The 18882-nt window shown below is 39.6% G+C and overlaps 1 protein-coding gene and 1 long non-coding RNA gene across 33 annotated transcripts in view; both read right to left on the bottom strand.

Annotated features, from left to right (window-relative positions):
* Window positions 1-253: 253 nt before the first annotated feature.
* The window catches only part of KCNMA1 (potassium calcium-activated channel subfamily M alpha 1), a 668230-nt gene continuing 649601 nt past the window's right edge, over window positions 254-18882 (bottom strand). For 14 of the 32 annotated variants that reach the window (XM_072995020.2, XM_078391063.1, XM_072995007.2 and 11 more), the window contains 3 exons: window positions 17754-17978; window positions 14832-14860; window positions 254-3686 (listed from right to left, as the gene is read on the bottom strand). In XM_072995020.2, the coding sequence (XP_072851121.2) occupies window positions 3532-3686; window positions 14832-14860; window positions 17754-17978 (409 nt within the window). In that variant the 3' untranslated portion in view covers window positions 254-3531. Of the gene's footprint in view, window positions 3687-14831; window positions 14861-16837; window positions 17979-18882 lie in introns of those variants that run through there. The other 18 variants (XM_072995024.2, XM_078391065.1, XM_072995009.2 and 15 more) reach the window with 5 other exon arrangements.
* LOC144588361 (uncharacterized) lies at window positions 9370-12044 on the bottom strand. Its single transcript, XR_013543881.1, has 2 exons — window positions 11971-12044; window positions 9370-9427 (listed from the first exon to the last, which is right to left on the bottom strand). It is a non-coding gene; the product is annotated as an uncharacterized LOC144588361 (long non-coding RNA).

The following is an 18882-nucleotide window of genomic DNA, read 5'->3' as shown; positions in this document are numbered from 1 at the left end:
GGATCTCATTTTCAAAAGCTAACAAAAGAACACCAGTTGATATTGACATTTACAGAAGGTTTTTGTTTTGTACCCACCACCAGATCCTGCCATTTTCTTGACTGACACATGCACAGCCCTCTCTTAGCCATATTTATCTTCTCAGTGCCTTTAGCAACTGAAAGAAGGAAATAGCAAGAAAGCTTTCACTATATTTCCAATCTGCTTTTTCTTCTTTTCTTTTTGCACAGGTATTTATATGCCTGGACCATTATTTTGCCTTGTACTTACTATAATAGAGATCTACCCACTTAAAATGCACAACTGAGAGTTTCATCATTTACTGTTTAAGTAACACATTCCAACTTTAATGCTATGAAAGTTGTCACTGTAAATAAAGTAGCTTTTCTGAGAAAATGAATGACTGATTTTTTTTTTAAAAAAAGAAGAGGGTCTTAATCTAATTGTACTTATTTTCTTGCTTTACCCTCAAACAGCTTAAAACCCAATATGTTTTGACTGAAATTGAAAAGATTCACTTTGTATTGATGCATATTGGCTGAAATCCTGTTGCTTAGCTTAATAAGAATGCAGTTTCACTAGATTTGCTGTGATTTGATCTGCAACCTGCATTAAGTTTGAAATCACAATCACTGCTTACACAGGGGCTGCAGACTGATTTAGGAGTTCATATTGGATGCAATGTTAATTGCATTCCAGCCACAATCTCCCTTCTCTTCTTCCTTCCTCTGGTCCCATCTGAACCAATTGTTCATTCCTCCAGTCCCCCTCTGCTGACTCTTTTATGGTTCACTGCAAAGCCACTTTCTCATTTAAAGTGTCAGACTAGTACATTTCTCAAAAAGCCTTTCTATAGAAAAATAATATGGAAAGGTACTTAATCTAGACTCTAGAGTAGAGATAATCAAAAGTTTGAACAGTAATGTTGCAAAATTATACCAGAGGAGGCCCAGTTACACATTGGTGATTTCGTGAGTCAACTGCTTTGTATGGTTCACTGATCAAATGGGCCTATTCTAATTGTGATTTAATGACTGAAGTAAGTTGTAACTAGAGAAAGTTCAGTTGAATCAATGGAACATGTGGAGGAATTGACTCACCAAATCCCAACTGATTCAGTGGATCTACTCTAATTGTAATTTACTATGTTAAACAACTGGATTTCAGCTGTTGTATTTTTGTATCTTGCAGTTCATGAATGAAAAAGGAGTACAGTCTCAGGTGCAAATCATGTGCTTTTGTGCAGCCTCCAGAAGGTTAAGTTGGGCCACTACAGACATTCTTGGTGGATTGTGCCCTTCAAAGAAATTATTTTAAATGATATAATGCAAACATTCAAAATACAAATTGTGGCTTGCCTGTGAGTATTGTTGTCTCTCAAAGCTAGAGCCCATCTAGGTGTTTGATGTTGTGACATAGGTAAATAAAACTGTGGTTAATTTTCTATTTTTTTTATAGTGGTAAAATAACTACTTTTGATAAACAACCCAATTTCCATACATTATATTCACAGTTCTTATTGTTCTTTTTTTTGAATAGCTAATTCTACAAAACATAATGACAAAGTAGTCACAGTCCAAGAAGTCACTCTGGAATTAAAGCTTATTAGGTGTAGTTATGAATATATTTGTACTGCAGCCAGTAGACAAACATTAAAGCTGAGATAGGTTTAGCTTAAAATATTGGGTTATATAGTGGACACCTTTATCTGCTCAGGACTTGTTTGATTCACTGATATTACTCTAATGATAACAATATCACAGAAAGCCTAAAATTAGCTTGTGCATTGGGGACCTGATGTCTTCTTCACCTCAGCCTTTTATTTGTTTATTTATTTATTTGTCCCCTTTCTCTTCAGGAGATCATCTGCCCCAGCTTGATCTAGATCAGCAGCTGGTAATTTAAACCGGAGAGAGATGCTAAATTATTGAGAGCCTCCAATGCTGGGGTGACTATATACTGCAGCACAGATATGAAACATCACAATTTTGTCAGATGGCTAAGAAGCTCGCTGGCCATTATGTGAAACAACTCTGACTGAGCTGTGGGCCTTCTTAAAAGGCCTGTTGTATGTTATATTAAATACATTCATTATTCTTTGTTACTATGTATAAGCTTGTTTTAGTGTAACCTTGACAGGCAGAGTCCTAAAAGCTTGAAAGTTAGACGCTGATTTCCAACATGTTTTTTTTAAAGGAAATACAGAAATTAGGTGGCTGTAGCACAGCATGAAGCAGTACCTGAACCACAGGGTTGCATCACAGTTAGAACTCATCTGATATCTGGACAAAGGAGGATTGAGAAGCTGGATTTGGCCTTTCTTTATTTCTTTATTTAGTATCATTTGTAGAGTGCCTTTCTCCCTGTGAGGAAGACACCCTTGGCCAGTTGTGGGATGGAAATCAATCCTGTCACCTTTCATGGTGCAATATTGGAGAATGATCCAGGGCCAACTCCAGCCTTTCTTTAGCTAAACCCAGATTATGGTGTAAAATCCCACAGTCTGGCTACTTAACAATTATTTTGTACAGGTCTGAATGAAAGCCCTTGGAAAAATGATGAAAAACCTGAAATTCCCATGGCTGATCTCTGTACGTAAATATGTTCTGATAACAGATAATGTGAAACATAGAAAGACAGCAGCCTCACTTCTACAACTCTCTCAAATTACCATGACTAGTATCTGAACAATGTGCTGCATATTTGTTTTATGCTAATGGTTGCTACCTTATTGCCGCTATTACCCATTTATGCTCTATTTTACCTTATATTTACCTGTGAAGAAGATGCTCTAGATGAACATCTGTAGTAGCTACGGTGGTAAACAGATGGGCAGTTCCATAATAATGTTAATTCTACAAAAATATGACGTTTCCACTTTTTTTTTTCAAAATAAATATGCTTCAGTTTATTAACAGCTGGTGTCAATGCTAAACAAAATACACGTCTTCCAGGAAAGAAACATTCTAGTAAACTCTTCTTTGTTTATTCTTCTTTGATTTACTAAAATACAAGTGGACCTCTCTTTTTTTGTAAAATACATTATTTGTCTCTTTTAATTACATTTTTGCTTTGAGTTGTGGCCATCATTCTCCTGAAAGACACCAAAAGGAGCAGGAATATATAATTTCTCTTTTCTTTCTTTCTTTCCCCTTGCCCTCTGGAGTCTGGCCACATTTGCAGCTGTTTTGTTAAGGGAAAATACTTGACAATAAAGAAAAAATATATTTTCTTTCTAATAAATAAAAATAATTTTAAATGCTAGAGGCTATACATGACTGCTTTGATTATGTTCTTTTATAAATGAAATAGTTTCCAAAATACATGGAAGCAAATATTAAAGGCAGACAAACAAAAAATCTGTCTACTTTGCTTTCTGGCAAACACTTGGCTTTCTATTATCTTTTGCCACCAGTGATTCAACATGAAAGAGGAATAAATGTCACATCACCATTCATGAAGTCTGTCCGTGTTTCTTTTTCTATTTTTTTCCTTTTTCTTTTTTAAAAAATTGTTCTGGCCTTCTGGGAGTCAACATTCATCTTCGACTTCTCTGATTGGTGGTATCAAGCTGCTTGTAGACTTATACTGATTAATCTGATTGGCCATGTGTGTGCTCATGGGCTTGATTTGAATGTTTCTGGGATAGGCATTTTCCGGTTCATCTGTAAACCATTTCTTTTCTGCTAAAGAACAAAGTGGGTAGAGAGACAGGACAAGGGAAGAGGAGGAAAATGAAAAGTTCAATTAGCGCCATGCCAAAAGTAGTTGAGAAAAGTGCATTTAGGTTAAAAAAATCGATGCAAAGTGACTTTGAATAATGGCAAGCAGTGAAGCGCTGCAGATTTTGTAAACCTGAAAACACTGATAAGAAGAAAGGAGGGAAAGCTTGCAGGTTGGAAGGCAAAGGGTTAAAAAGAACTGCATTTGCTGACTAAAAGGTGTCCAGACCCTTTAACATGGAGGGTAGGAGGTTATGTACTCTCCTTTTATGTGATTAGTGAAATGACTATAGTGGGAACTTTTAGGGAAAGTGTAGATTAGAACTGTAATTTGCTGTGGTATATTTTCCTGAACAAATCTTCATTGTGGGTTTTGAAGCCAAATATTTTTGGAATATTTGTTTATCAGATTTTCTTATATGTTGATGCTTGACTTTCATTGCCGGTATTGAAATATAATATTTGCTATCTGACAGTATTTTAGAACTGACATGCAATGGCATTTATCGTCTGATGGTAATTTGAAAAATAATTTGCAGTGTTATTTGGGAGTTGACATGAAATGGCTGTACTAATTGACAGGCAGTATTTGACAATATTTGGTGCACAACACTCTGAAACAGAATGTGTGGTCATGGAGTTGCAATTTTTTGAAATTTGCTCTAGATGCCTGCTAAAATCAAATCAAAAAGCACTGACGTGCTCAAAGCACATTCTGAAAATATCGAATATGAATTTAAATTTCTAATATGGAATGTCAAATTGAGAATCTGAATAACAACTTGGAATATGTGCCATTTCAGGTGGAGCTGAATCTTTCCTTAATTTCCCACTGATTTCCCCAGGAATGGGGCTATTATACTTCTTGGCCTTTATCACAGAATAGTTGCCATCTGTTCCAACATGTCCTGTGTAGCTAGCTATAGTTGTCCCCTAAAACTGTAGAAGCTGTTGTGTATTTTGAAAATACAGTGGTGAATAATGGAATTCTCAGTGCTCTACAACACAACAGAATAATGTTCTTTCAGGTGATTTATTTGAAGATCTATCCAAAATTTTCATAAGATTTGAAAGAGACCCTGTTTATATGATGTTACAGACCTTTCATGCTACACAGTTAGGAACTCTGCTTTTTTCAACCACTGTTGAGACCCTTGAATGAGAGCATGGAGGTGGGACATGCATAATCAATCCGCCATCACTAATATGTTCATTATCATCTTAGTAACTTTATTGGATGTGTTAGCAGTTCTTTTCATATTTTAATATTTATATGGTTCTCCCTTAGCTCTGATTGTCAGGGTTTGTAGAAAAGTTCCCCTTGGTGACTTTCTTAGGAAACAGTCTCGAGTGTGAAATTGCAGAGGCTGTACGAGGAGGTGAGATGCGGAGTGACAAGGATGAGTCAATGAAATGGCCTGTTACAGACTGGGCTTTACAGATTTTATGAAACTTCGAAGGATTTCAATTTTTTATGAACTCTGACAAAGAGTGATCTAGTCCATGTCTTTTTAGACTAATGTGCAGATTGATACCTATTTAGCTGCTGGATTGTGCGCTTCTTGGTTTTTTTTTTATACCATTCTCTACAAACTCTGAAATTATTAAAATACTCTTAAAATGCACATTTTGGGAGGAAGTTTGTTTAAAACAACTGTAAATGAGAATCATTGTGTGAACTGTGGAAAAAAAAACATGACAGATTACTGCAGAGACATGATGGGGCAACATACGAGTGAATACGTTCAAAAAGGATACAGAAAGGTAAGGTACGTTGCAAGTGCTTCAACGTGACATGTATAGTAGCTAAGAAGAAATCCCTCTCAAGCTCAGAGCTGTGAAAAAGACATGAATCCTGTTGGGGGAAGAAGGAACTAGATGCTCCTCCTCCTTCCTTCAACAAGATGTTGCCACGGCGGCCCGATTATTGTGCTCCTAACCATGAAACAGTAAATTTGCCCTACGAGGCAATTTGCTCAACTTTTCCAAATACCTGCTTGTATATCAACACTAGATACCTTGTAATATGCAGACTAATTTGTCTGGATAAACTGCTGGAGTGGCATCCGTTCTGATATAATGATTTATGTCCATAAGACCCAAAGCAGCCTTTCTTGAACCCTGCTGTGGTATCTATTGTAATTACTTGGAGAACAAGCCTGGCTCTTGGTGTGTGTACATTTCATTTTAGCTATGTGTCCCAATTAAGTATGTGTTAGAAAATTAGTACATATATAGAGATTTTATTCCCCAGGCAGCTTGTTATGCAGCATTTTGTGATGCTTGTGGAGACTTCTTAGTTACCTTATTATAAACTGAAATTAACCTGTAATCCAAAGAAGCAAATGGACAACTCTTTCTGTTTTAAATGTATGGGTTCAAGGAGAGCATGCTTCTCTCCTCAAGGAAGCAATGATTCTAAACCAGGTTCTTCACTCCCTAATTAAGTTTGCTCTGATTTGAACAGATTGGCCGATAGGAATTCATAATGTTAAATCCTGCACAGAAGCTAACTGATTAAGTGCCTTAAATTATTCTTCCTGACAAAATGATAAAGTTACAATCTGTTCTAAGATGATCTACAGCTTGCCAGACTCCTACAGCTTCTTGCTATATTCATTTATCTTTTTTGTCAAGCTGGGTTTTACACATATATAGCCATAGATCTTTTAAAGTCATCAGAGCATATGAATTGTTAATGAGGCTCTAAGGGAAAGGCTTCTGATGGGCTGGTTTCAGAAAGGTTGTAGGGGAAAATTCTGGGAAATGTGTACACATCAAAATAATTTCAGCTCGATTTAAAAACCATTTAGTTCAGGTGTGACACATGAAGCATTATGCATTTGTGGAAACCAATTTTGAGTGATCTACAGTTAAACTAACCTTTCAGAAAGGTGTTAAAATGTGATAGTTCTCATGTTTTAAAAGCCTTGCGAGATCACACAAACAGTTTCAAACTAACAGTTTTTCAAATGCTTTGTATTCAAATGATTTTTGAGAGAAGCTAAAGATGTATCCTTGCCACCTGTGCTGCTTTTATCATTAGCGTCTCTCAGGCATACTGCTTTACAAACTTTGCTTTACATGAGGAAAACTTGGAGCCAGATATTTGAGGCCTGGGAATGCCTTAAGAAGGAAATGAGGTTGCATCTTGATCCAGCAGGAGGAAATGGGCATGCCAATAAAGCCTGTGCTGAAGAGCCTGATGCAGCAGCTGAGGTCATTTATCCCTTGCATCAGCCAAGATCTGTTCCCCAGCCTTTCCCACAAAGCGACATTCAAATCATATCCTGCATTGGGGTTTTCAGTCTAGAGAAACATGCACAAAGCTTCTGTTTGGGTATGTGTTCCCTTCTGTTGGGTCAGGATGTTGCATTAATATAAAACTTCCGGGAGTAACATGAGCTGCCTTGAAAGGGACAGAGGGTGGCCCCCATGACATAAATTTGCTGGATGTGCAGAACCTTCCAGAGATACTTTGCTGAGCTTGTCAACATTCCTTTAGCTTTCTTTGAAATGCCTCAGATGTCTTGTCTAAGCTTGACCTCAGATTTCCTTGTAACAGAATCTGTTGGTCACACAACATATTCCAAGAGGTTGCCAGCAAAAGAGCAATGCCTATTGTTATGTTCATTCTGGCAGTGACTGCTAGCAAGGCAGGGAGTTCTCATCACCACTGTACATACTTTTTATGTAAAGTAGAAGTAAAATAAAGTAAAAGGTCTAGCAAAATGATCTGAGTCTACTTGGAAGTCCTCTTGTATGAGCCCCAGAAAGTAGCTCAGTACAGTACCACTATCACCTGCCTGCCTGCTATTCATCTGCTTGTACAAGAGAAAATTCCCATGGATTGTGCTGTGCTCTGAATTTTAGACTACTGAATCTTCAATTCAATTGTGTGGAGCAGTGGTTAAACCGCTGTACTGCAGCCAAAACTGTGCTCACGACCTGGGGTTCAATCCCAGGTAGCCGGCCTAAGGTTGACTCAGCCTTCTATCCTTCCGAGGTCGGTAAAATGAGTACCCAGCTCGCTGGGGGGGGGGGGCAATGTGTAGCCTCCATAATTAACTCGTAAACCACCCCAGAGCGTGCTTGAAGCACTATGGGGCGGTATATAAGCAGCACACTTTGCTTTGCTTTTCTACAATTGTAGCACTACCTATGATAAGTGCATTTCTTCTACTTTCATGTCAGGAAAGAGCTATCACCATTTCTAAGCTGAAAAAGTTTCATTTGTGCTACATAATTAACCTTTTAGTTTGAGGGTAAAGTCTGATTTACTCAACCCAACATCCAATTCTCCACTCAGGATTTTCCTACATTAGTTAAAATAGATTGTGAAAACTAGAAAACTCTCTCTCCCTCTCTCTTTGTGTGTGTGTGTATGTGTGTGTGTGTGTGTGTGTAGGCATAGGGAACCTATTCCTTATTTGCATCTGATAGTACTGTAGCTTGTTTGTCTTCAAGTGAGGTAATCTGAATCTTGAAGGGAGAGTACTCCAAGGGTTGAGAGCCTGATACAGCCGAAAGCCTGCCAGGCTGGGAAGTGAGGGAGGAGCAGTATGTCCTATTTCCCTCCTAATGCTTCCCCACTCCTTATGTGTTGTTGCCTGGAGCTCCTCCCTGTCTTGCATCAGAGTGATGTGGGAGTGCATGGTGAGCCAGAGGGGCAGCTTAGTCGGGATCCTCCCCACCCCCACCCCACCCGCAAGGTTGGAATTCTGTCTTTGACCTTGGAGGATCAATGTGTGCCTTTCTGTGGGCTCTGGGATGCCATCTTAGGGACTATTAAATTGCCCTGTTAGTTTTTGTTCCAAATATGGCACGGTGAAAGTGTTCTGCATGTAACAGATGCCAGTCCTGCAAATTATGGTTCCTCAAAAGACGTGTTCTTCTCAATAGAGAAGATTCTCTCTCTCTCTCTCTCTCTCTCTCTCTCTCTCTCTCTGTGTGTGTGCGTGTGTGTGTGTGTGTGTGTGTTTAAACCTGCAATGAATAAAGCATTTTTAAAAAACTCCAAATTTTAATGCTTACCCTGCTCCATTCTTGCTTGTGTGGCAGGGAGCATTTAACATGCAGTAGCTGGCACTGAAGAGGTTTTCAGGGAAGTGAACCCACTCTTGCCACTGAAATCCTTTGCATGTGCCTTGGTTGGTTTTTATAATGATACATTTCACAGGGCGAAATGTGAGGGGCTGAAATAAATGAAGATTTTGCTACAAGAGAATTCCGCTCTGCAGAACTTCATGACTGTGGGGAAAATATATTGTTTCTCTTTTACTATCACAATGCCAACATTGAAGTGATTGTCAATGTTGCTTTCTTCCTCATTCATAATCTTAAAGGCTTGATCACACAAGTTGAGGTCACCAGTAGCATTTGCCTGAACATGTTTCCCTACTTCACAAATAAAGCACAGCTGTGAGTCTGATTCTATAAGAGTAGATGGATGAGAGAAGCAATCTATTCCTTGCCCAGCCCTCACGCGGAAAGTGAATCTGGTGGCAAAGAAAAAAAATTGGGGTGACAGCTCACACATTGTTGAGCTTCCTTCACCTTGACACCTATCCTGACACTTCCAACCTGCTCATACAATATATGGAAGAGTACAGGCATGTAACACAACTAAAATAGCTTTCACCCTCACAGTTAATTGTGTCCTGTGCTTCGGAATATTTTCGTATTCCACTCATGAAGATAAGGGCCTATGACAGAATTCATTCAGAAGTCACATCCAGACTGTTATTATACTGACATTATTATTATTATTATTATTATTATTATTATTATTATTATTATTATTATTATTATTATTATTATTATTATTATTAGTATTAGTATTAGTATTAGTATTAGTATTAGTAGTAGTAGTAGTAGTAGTAGTAGTAGTATTAGTATTAGTAGTAGTAGTAGTAGTAGTAGTAGTAGTAGTAGTGTTAGTATTAGTATTAGTATTAGTATTAGTAGTATTAGTATTAGTATTAGTATTAGTAGTAGTAGTAGTAGTAGTAGTAGTAGTAGTAGTAGTAGTAGTAGTAGTAGTAGTAGTAGTAGTAATGCTCAAATTCCTACTTTTGCTTCAACAGGAGGTCAAGCCAGCAGATGCATCCAAAAAATAATGGTTTGAAAGTACTGAGGTAATTTACTTCCAAAACAGTATTTTCAAAAACTTAGGCACATTCTTCCCATTTACAATTTTTAAAAAGTAATGTTTTTAATGTTAAGAGATGAAATCTAACACATTATTTCTAACACATTTCTAGACTCTTCCATTGACATTTCCATGAACACTGATAATGTGAAAGGAATCGTGCATCTTTGTAGTGGGCCCACAGCAAGTTAATGAACTTAGGATGAGTTCAAGAGGTATGGATGTTCCTGAAAACTGCAATATTGAACAAATAGTCACAATGATTCCTTTGAAAAGTAAAAATGGGGGGGGGGCATTAAAAGCATCCAGTGTGGCAGAAGAGAGACTTCTTTGATGGGCTGTGACTGAGGAATTTCCTGTATAAGAGATGGAAGAATGGGCGTATAACCAGGGATACGTATGGTAAAGTAGGCCAAATCTGTCAGGGGTGATGTCAGAAGATAAAGAACCTGAATGACTGGAGGTTTGCACATGAAACAAAAGGTGTGTTATGAGCATCAAATCGGTCAAGGAGGAGGAAGATCTGCTGCTTAGAAAATATGGTGAATTTTTAACCAGGTGACAGAGTGACAATGGAACTATTCAACTCGTATTTTGCTTCAGTCTTCTTCCAGATGGGCAGTGTTGTTCAGTATAGGACATGATATTTTAAAAATTGCAGCTCAGGGTAGGTAAGGAAATGGTTAAGATAGCACCTAGGTATATTGAATGAATCCAGGTGTTCAGATGCTGATGAATTACATCCCTGACTGCTAAAGGAGCATGCACACATTCTATCAGAGATTGCTTTGTGTAAGCTTTTAAAACTTCTGAAGAACAAATGAGGTGTCCAAAGGTTCGAGATATGGAAATCTTGCGCCTGTCTTCAAAAAAGAGAAGCAAGTGGATCCAGGAAACTAGAACAGTCTGACATCAATACTAAGGAAGAAATTGTTAAAGGGCTTGTCTGTGAGCATCTACAGAATAATGCATTGACTGCCAGGAGCTGGTATGGATTTTTTTTCTTGAAAAAAGTTGTGCCAGATCAGTTTTATTTGCTTTGGTAGATGGTTGTTGTATGTTTTTCGGGCTGTTCTGCCAAACAACCCCCCCCAAAAAAACCTACAACAACCATTGGATCCTAACCATGAAAGTCTTCGAAAATACATTGCTTTGGTAGAGTTAGTAATGTGAATACTGTACATATCATATAGTTTGCTTTTAGCAAGACATTTAACAAGTTTCTCATAACATCCTCATTGGTGAGAGTATAAAACATGCACTGTGAGATACTGTAATTAGATGGATCTATAGCCAATTGAGCAACCAAACTCAACCAATGCTTTTTAATAGCTCAGCATTTTCTTGTGGGGAAGTCTTTGCCTGGTGTGCCACAGGGCTATCTTTAGGCCTTGCACTGTTTGAATTTTCTATAAATCATCTAGATTAGGACATAGGAGGTTTACTCATTGAGGGATGGCCAGCACCACCACCATCATAATCAGCTTTGAACTACAAAGCTGGAAAGGACTCTGTGGATTGTCAAGTCCAGCCCCTGTCAATGAGGCACAGTGGGGAATAAATGATAAGATCAAGGATCAAAGGTAATCAGTTTGGAAGACTACGCCAAAGTCATCAAGAGGAGATTGAAGTTAAGTCTTGCATTTAGGTGTCATAGTGAATCAAAAACTGAATTGAGGCCGCTAGAAAAGGCTGCATTAACAATAGCAGGTTTCTAAGTCATAGGAAATAATAGATCTATTCTGTTCAAAATTAGTCTAGCTATGTATTGTGTCCAGTTCTGAGCAACACATTACATAAAGTAGGTAAGTTAGAATCTGTTCCCAGCAGTGCAAGCAGGATGATGGATCTGGAGACCAAGGCTGGAAAGGCTGAAGCAGCTGGGTATATGTCACCTGAAGCAAGGGAGACATAGCTGCAGCCCTTAATATTGGACAGAGCTTCCATACAGAAGATGGAACTGATATGTTTTCTGTTGTTCTAAATAATAACACTGCTACAGAAGCAAAGAATGAAAGTTGCAGGGAAGCATATTTCGGTGAACTTCAGGAGAAGCTTCCTAACAGTGAGAGCTGCTTAAGTAACAGAATAGTCTACCTTGGGTAGGTGTTCCTTCTCTCTTACTGCAATTATGTAAGTGGAGGCTTGTTGACTGTCTGGAACTGCATGCTGTGCTGCTTACTCTCTGTTTAGCAGGAGGTGGGATTAGATTATTGTGAAGGTCCCATGCAACTCTGTGATTCTGTAAGAGTTTAACAGCATTCTAAGGATCTAAAGCTGTCAGTTTTCACAATGAAGTATGTTCATTAAGCCTTCAGGGTTTTAGTTCAGCGATGTTTATTGCCAGTGCCTTAGCATTTTATGCTATTACCATTTCAAAATAAAAGATAATTTGGTGACACATCTACCAGCTGTGGGTTAGTCATCATTTATGTTAATAAAAAGATGCTACATTCCTATTAGTGAAATATGCAAACCAGCTGTGCCCTTCTGGCTGAAGAAGAATTCTGCTTTCTCTGGGGAACATGTTCCCCAATTTTGATCTAATCCTGAATGCCCCAATCCAGCAAGGGAGATCCACGTGGTGAAGAAATGCAGGTCTGGAGGTGCATTAATTCTACACTACAAAATTTACAATGCTTATCTGGTCCCTTCAACTTTTTTGTGCGATGCATCTTTCATTGTGGACAGGGAGTGCATTTCGTGAGTTTGATGTGAAACTTGTAAATGCTTTGTGAATGGAGCTCTATGTCTTGTGAACTGTCCAGTAACCAGACATTAGGACAGAGCCTTGAAACTTGCAGCAGAACACTTTCAGCATGAAACAAATGTTTCCCTGAAGTCTCCCAGGTGCTTCTCCTTTTTTCATGGGCTTAAAGTGTCTTTACAATGCTTATTGGCTGCTGCTGTGGTTCCATTGATATTTACAAACCAATCTGCTTCAGCCCCTAGAAGCCGGGGTGTTCCCCTATTGCTAGTCAAAGGTCACAACCAGATGCTGTCACTGAGCAAAAGACGAGTGTTCAGAGTGAGGGCAGTACTTCCTTATTTACTTGCTTTTAATACTTAATAGTTTGATCATTTATTAAAATAGTGCTGAAATTGCAGCTTGAGCTGATTGCCCCCATAGAGATGCTGTAGAGGTAGATCTCCAAGAAGGACCAGTTGAAGGTGGATTGGGGTTTACACCCCCCCCCTTGAGTCTTTCAATGAGCCTATAGAGCTACTGATTCAGAAGCTACATGTGGAGGACTTCAGATCTTGTGCTAAACCAGCAGTGCTGATTATTAGTCCAATCCTACTGCAGGTTTTTTTTTTGGTTCTGTTTTGTTTTTGTTGGCGCATTGGCTCATTCTAAGACCTAGTATAACCTTGTGATTAAGAGAGTGACCTGGCATCCATTAACTCTCCTGATAATAACTCTCTCATTTGGTAACTTTAGGCAAGCCTCTATTTTTTTATTTATATAATTACATTTTATACCATCCTTCCTGATATAGGAAACTATATAATGTCCTCTTTTGCCTTTCTTTTAATCTCACAACAACTCTTATGGAATAGAATATGCTGTGAAACAGTGACTGGCCCAAGACCACCCACTGAACAGCATGGCTGGGTGGAGATATGAATAGTCCTCTCCTTGGTCTTCACCTAAGTATTAATCAGTAAACCAGACTGTTCACTTAGCCACAGCTCACTTTTTCCTAAACAAGGACAATAATACTCACCTATCCTACAAAGTTGCCCTGTCATTCAGAAAATTCTGTGTAAGTGCAAACCATCATTGAGGAATCTGACTATCCTTTGACCTTTACAGACTGTGACCAACAAATCCATCAAGCCAGAACATCTGACAAGTCCTAATTAACTAAAAGCATTTATGTGGGATGTAGTAACATTTCAGTGGGAGATAGCAGAGATATGCAACAATAAGTATGTTAATTCCCTCTCCCCATGGTCAAAGTTGTTGTTGTTTTAAAAATTTGCAGAGCATTACATTTTTAAACATTTTATAACCACTTGGACTTTTATTCAAAGACACGGATCTCCACATGAAGAAACACGTAAAACCCATGCACACCATTCCTGCGAAATGAATCTGCATGTATACTGAAAGCAGTGTAAGCAAGGGTTGAGGCACTCTCCAGCAAGCACAGTGGGCTGTGTACAATTTGTCTAGTGCATGTCTCCTGTTGTGTGCCAACAGCAACAGTGTTTGCTGGACTGGGGCCTTAGAAGACCAATTTAGGGCAATCTTCTCTTTGAAGGTTTTGCTTCATAAAGTGCACATTCTAATCTTTTTCTTTCTAATATCAAACAAATACCCAAGAGTTTCTCCTTTCTGATAATTTTTTTGCTCTCAAAAGTGTCTGACAACTGCTTTCACATGAACATCCCTGCCTCGGTCAGAGGAAACAGGATGCAGCATTGACAGAAAAGCAGGTCAGGTGGCAAAGCAGTACATGGGTTCCGGCTCACTTCCTGGCGTGAGCCTAAAAAAACGGTAGCAGAAGATCAAGTCAATGTCACCACTCGACAGAGAAAGCTGGATGGTGGAGTGAACAGAGACTGAGCAAGAGTGGTGGGAGAACATAGACAAGACAAGATGGCAACTGCAGGGGAAACAGTTCCACCGTGAGAACCTAGATTTTCAGAAGGAGGACACGTGCAGCTGGAAATGCAAGCAGATGACAGGATTTAAATCAAGGGAACAAAGGAAATTACAAATGAGAATTGGGTAGTAGCAGCAGCAACAGCCAGCTGATTTGGGGGTTTAGAAAGAAAGCAAAAAGAATAAATTACAACAAATCAAAAAAAAAAAACCAAACAAACTGAATAACGGAATCAAGTTTGGTAATGTGGTTTTTAATGTGTCACAAGTTTTCACAAGGACAAAGTTATAGAAGGAAAACCCCACAGCAGTTTTCTAGCTCATGCAGAACCATCAATTGTCATACCTTGGCCCATTCTATTCATCCTTGTCGCACTTTAGAAAGAGAAGTAAGCTATGTAAGTTTTACAAGGCTTTTAAACTGTCATCACGCGTCCTGTTGAGCACTTTAACTGGCATATCCTTGGTGTGTGTTAGAAAAGGCCTGATGGCAAACATCAGGACCTTCTTTTGCAAAAGTGTGTAAATTTAGCTTTATGATTCAAATACTGGGATGGGAGGGTGGAGGGGGAAAGAGGGCCATAGTACTGCTTTGGAGTCGGGGCTGAGGGTGGCTGGCCTGATGCAGGAGGGCAGAATTAGTCTAAACTGTTTTCCAGTTATTTTAACATAACAGTCACCCTTCAATATATATATACAACTGGGAATTCCCAGTCACCTTTTTGAGGAACAAGAAGGTGCTTTGTGCATTGCCTACTTGTACCAAACCAGAGGTTGTCAGTAAAAGTGCTTGGCTTAATTGTCAATTCACACAGCAAGCTTCTATAATAACCATCATGCTTTTTGGACGGGGAGGGAGGGGACTATTTGTCTATGCAACTCCCCACCAAGCCCAGTATACTTTCTATAACATAGAGCACATGCCAGGCAATCAGCTAGCTATTCATATAAAGGGAAGGGATAGGGAAGGAGAAAGGGGAGAGCAAGGGAAGGGTGAGATTAAAAGGAGCTGCCTTTCCACAAAGTGTAAAAGGACTGTGCAGGATTCCAGGGTGTGGTCCTGCTAGTTTGGAAACATAACCTCTTCCATGGCCATTCCATTCCTATGATCTATCTTTTATGTTCTGCAGTACTGGTAGCTTAGCCAGCATCCCACTAAACTATATTATGAAGCACATTTGTTTGTAGCTAATTTATTAAAAGGATTTACTAACATATACATCAGCTTCAGAGCTGTATATGAGTCGCTGACAGGTGCCGAGGGTTGCAAGATGTGAATTCAGAGATCCTTCTGTCTTTATTCTTAGTGCAGTGATTCCCAAACTGTTTTGTGGGTCTGATGCCTGCCTTGGGAAATGAAGTTTTGGGGTTTGTTTCCTTCGCCACTCTATCCCTGTTGCAGCAGGGACACTGTCCCTGGGATGGTTTCTTTCTGCTAAGAACTGCTCAGGGATATCTTCCCAAGGGATGAGGGTAGAGAAGTGTCACCATAATTTCATGATGCAGCCACGCACTACAGCTGGCAAGGGTGGAGTTATCCATTACAAGGCACCTCCAGTGCCTTTGGGGAGCATGGTCTCGTCCCTTTGCCAGGATACCAAGAGCCCTTGGTGAATATATGCGGTGTACAGTTATAAGGCTGGCTGAGTTACTTGTCTGGCTGTTGAGCCAGAGGTTGAGAGTTCGTTTCCCCACTGTGTCTTCTAGGAGAACAGCCAGCCTCTGAGGCCATGGGCAGGCAATCCCAAGTTGCCCTCAGAAGAAAGGAATAGTAAACCATTTCTGAGTACTCTCTACCTAGAAAACCCTGTAGAGGGTCACCATAAATCAGAACTGACCTGACGGCATGTGGTTATTATTATTGCTATAGTTATAAAAATATTTGTTGTTATGGAAGCTGATGGGGAGAAATGGGGGGTAAGGGAGTGAAACTTATCTTAAATAATGTTAATAATGCAACAGGTAGTAACGGTTTAGGAAACACGAAGCCAGAGGTATCTGGCAACCCCATCTGAGAAGTTAGTGATCTATGCTAGTGTCAGTAGCCTCTTCTGTGGGTTCTTTAAACCTTCTCAAGTCAGTGACTACTCCTGTTCAAATTTAACATATGTTATTGAGAGAACTGAACTGCCATGTACCTTTCCTAAACTCGCCAGCTAAAGCATTCCCATAGATTTCCCTGAACACATATATGCAAGTTCTCCTGAAGGTATGAGGAGCACAATATTAAGCTATCAGATTGGGAAGAAAGAAGATGGATGCCTAAACAAGGAAAACTGCTTGCTCTTTTCTGAATATTAGGAGTGTGATCCTTTGTCATGTGAGGAAGGATTCTACCCCACTCAGTACATAATTAGTTCATCATTTAATAGAACAGAATAGTCTCAAGAAGGTAGATTCTAATGAGTTGCATTCAATATTTATGATACATGTAGCTTTTCATCCCAAATGTCAAAAGTGAGAAAAAATATAGTTATCCACGTAGCAGTATAGGCTTAATTTAATATGTAATTAAAAACTTTAAAAACAGCTAAGTCATTAGAGTTGAAGTACTAGATGCCTGGCTATTTTAAGAACTTTGTATCATAGTGAAGAAGGCACTTACCCTACCAGGGAGGGTGTGTTTTTGTTTTTTTAAAAAGTCCTATGTGCAGGAGAGGCACTGATATTGCTTTGGTATAAAAGCAGGTGGAGTAAAAACTATACAAAATGGTGCAAGGCACACATTGTTTTCTGCCTGAGAGACCTTCCCTGCCCATTCCCATAGTATATTTCCCTGAATGCTTAGAAAACTAACCAATTGGTAGGATCCCTAATTTCCTATGTGTGAATTTGCTTTTTAGGTAACTATCTTTCTGTGACACCATCCTCACATGAAGTAATTTTCTTTCTGAAACTAACATTGCAAGTCAATGTTCACACTACACATGCTTTAAACTGATGCACAGAGCAGTGATCGTGGGGAATTATTCACATCTGCTCTTAATGCTTTTCCAACTGCTCTGTGTTGTAAATAACATTTGGTCTGTCTGCTTTGTTGCTGTTGTGCTTAAGGGTTTTATGGTATTAAAATAAAAATGACATTCACATGCACACTGTTATACATATGCAAAATATGCGTATAAAAATGAGAACTCCATGGGGGCGGCTGGGGAGAACAGGGAAAGCTGTTACTGGACACACCAACTGGGAGGGTATGGGTGGTGGATACAGCTTCACACACGGTGGGAGTGGGTACATGTATCAAAGTCTATCTTCCTGCACATACTTCTGCTTTTCTCGGGAGTCCCTGGTCTTGGTGCGGTTCTGTCGGTTTGCCGTGGCTGGGATAGAATGAACCGATGAGCTTTTCTTGCTAGACGTATAAGAGGAATGGGAAGAATGGGAGAGACTAGCCCGGGACTGGCCCGCGTTGTGGTCATACTGCATCAAACAGAAGATCCAGTCTGTCGGCACAAGCTCAAACTCATAAGGTGGATTGGCTATAACAAATCTGAAAAAGAAAAAAGAAAAAGTTTTACTGCCCTTTCATCAGATTTCCACATCCCAAGCTTCATCCTTGTCAGCACTGTCAGCTCAAATCATTGAACGTGCAGGGGCCAGAATGAACTAATCTAAACTCCATGCCCCTCCCTGTTCAAGGTTACAGGGGCTATTTTTCCATAACTGCACTTTTCAGCACTCCTGTAACACCTCAGCGTGGAGTGGGTGACACCACTCATGCTCTTAAAATCCACCACAGATTTTTTTAAAAAATGAAGACGTTTAATGGGAAGACCACTAGGAGGCAAACATCTCATACAGCAGACAGACATCATAAAAAGTTTAACGGGAAGTTAAAAACCAAATACAAGATAGAGTGACTTCCTAAAGGAAGCCACAGGCTTTAATGTGTAAGAGCTGAGCAGGGCTGTCAAGGACGGGACATTTTAAAGATCACTCCTTCATAGGGGTGCCATAAGCCAGAGGCAACCTGATGGCACATAACAACAGCAGCAGCGGGAAAGCATCTCAATTAAGCCAGCATCTTTTAGTACCTTCACTTATAGCCTTTTAACAGGGATGGGGACTTGTGACTTGAGACTCACCGTTGAGTCTCACTTAAGTCACACTAGCAACTCGATTTGGGGTTTTTCCACAATGACTCACATTCGACTTGCAACTTGGCACAATTTTTCCAAGTCACTTGTCAAATCCCTCTGCCGCACATACACTGCAGCTACCTGCTCCTGTTGCCACCACAAGTAGCTGTCCTCAGAAGCAAGGAGCAGGCTTGATTTCCCTTCCAAGAAGCTGCAGGCCTTGCTCCTGGAAAAGAAACTGAGCCTACTGCTTGCTTCGGAGGACAAGGGTGTGCAGTGGCAGGTGCAGGTAGGCAGCGGGGGGGTGGCAGGCTG

The sequence above is a fragment of the Pogona vitticeps genome, chromosome 3 (genome assembly GCF_051106095.1).
Source record: "Pogona vitticeps strain Pit_001003342236 chromosome 3, PviZW2.1, whole genome shotgun sequence".
NCBI classification, from domain to species: domain Eukaryota; kingdom Metazoa; phylum Chordata; class Lepidosauria; order Squamata; family Agamidae; genus Pogona; species Pogona vitticeps.
The sequence above is the reverse complement of the archived record's forward strand: the minus strand, read 5'-3'. Positions and strand labels throughout refer to the sequence as shown.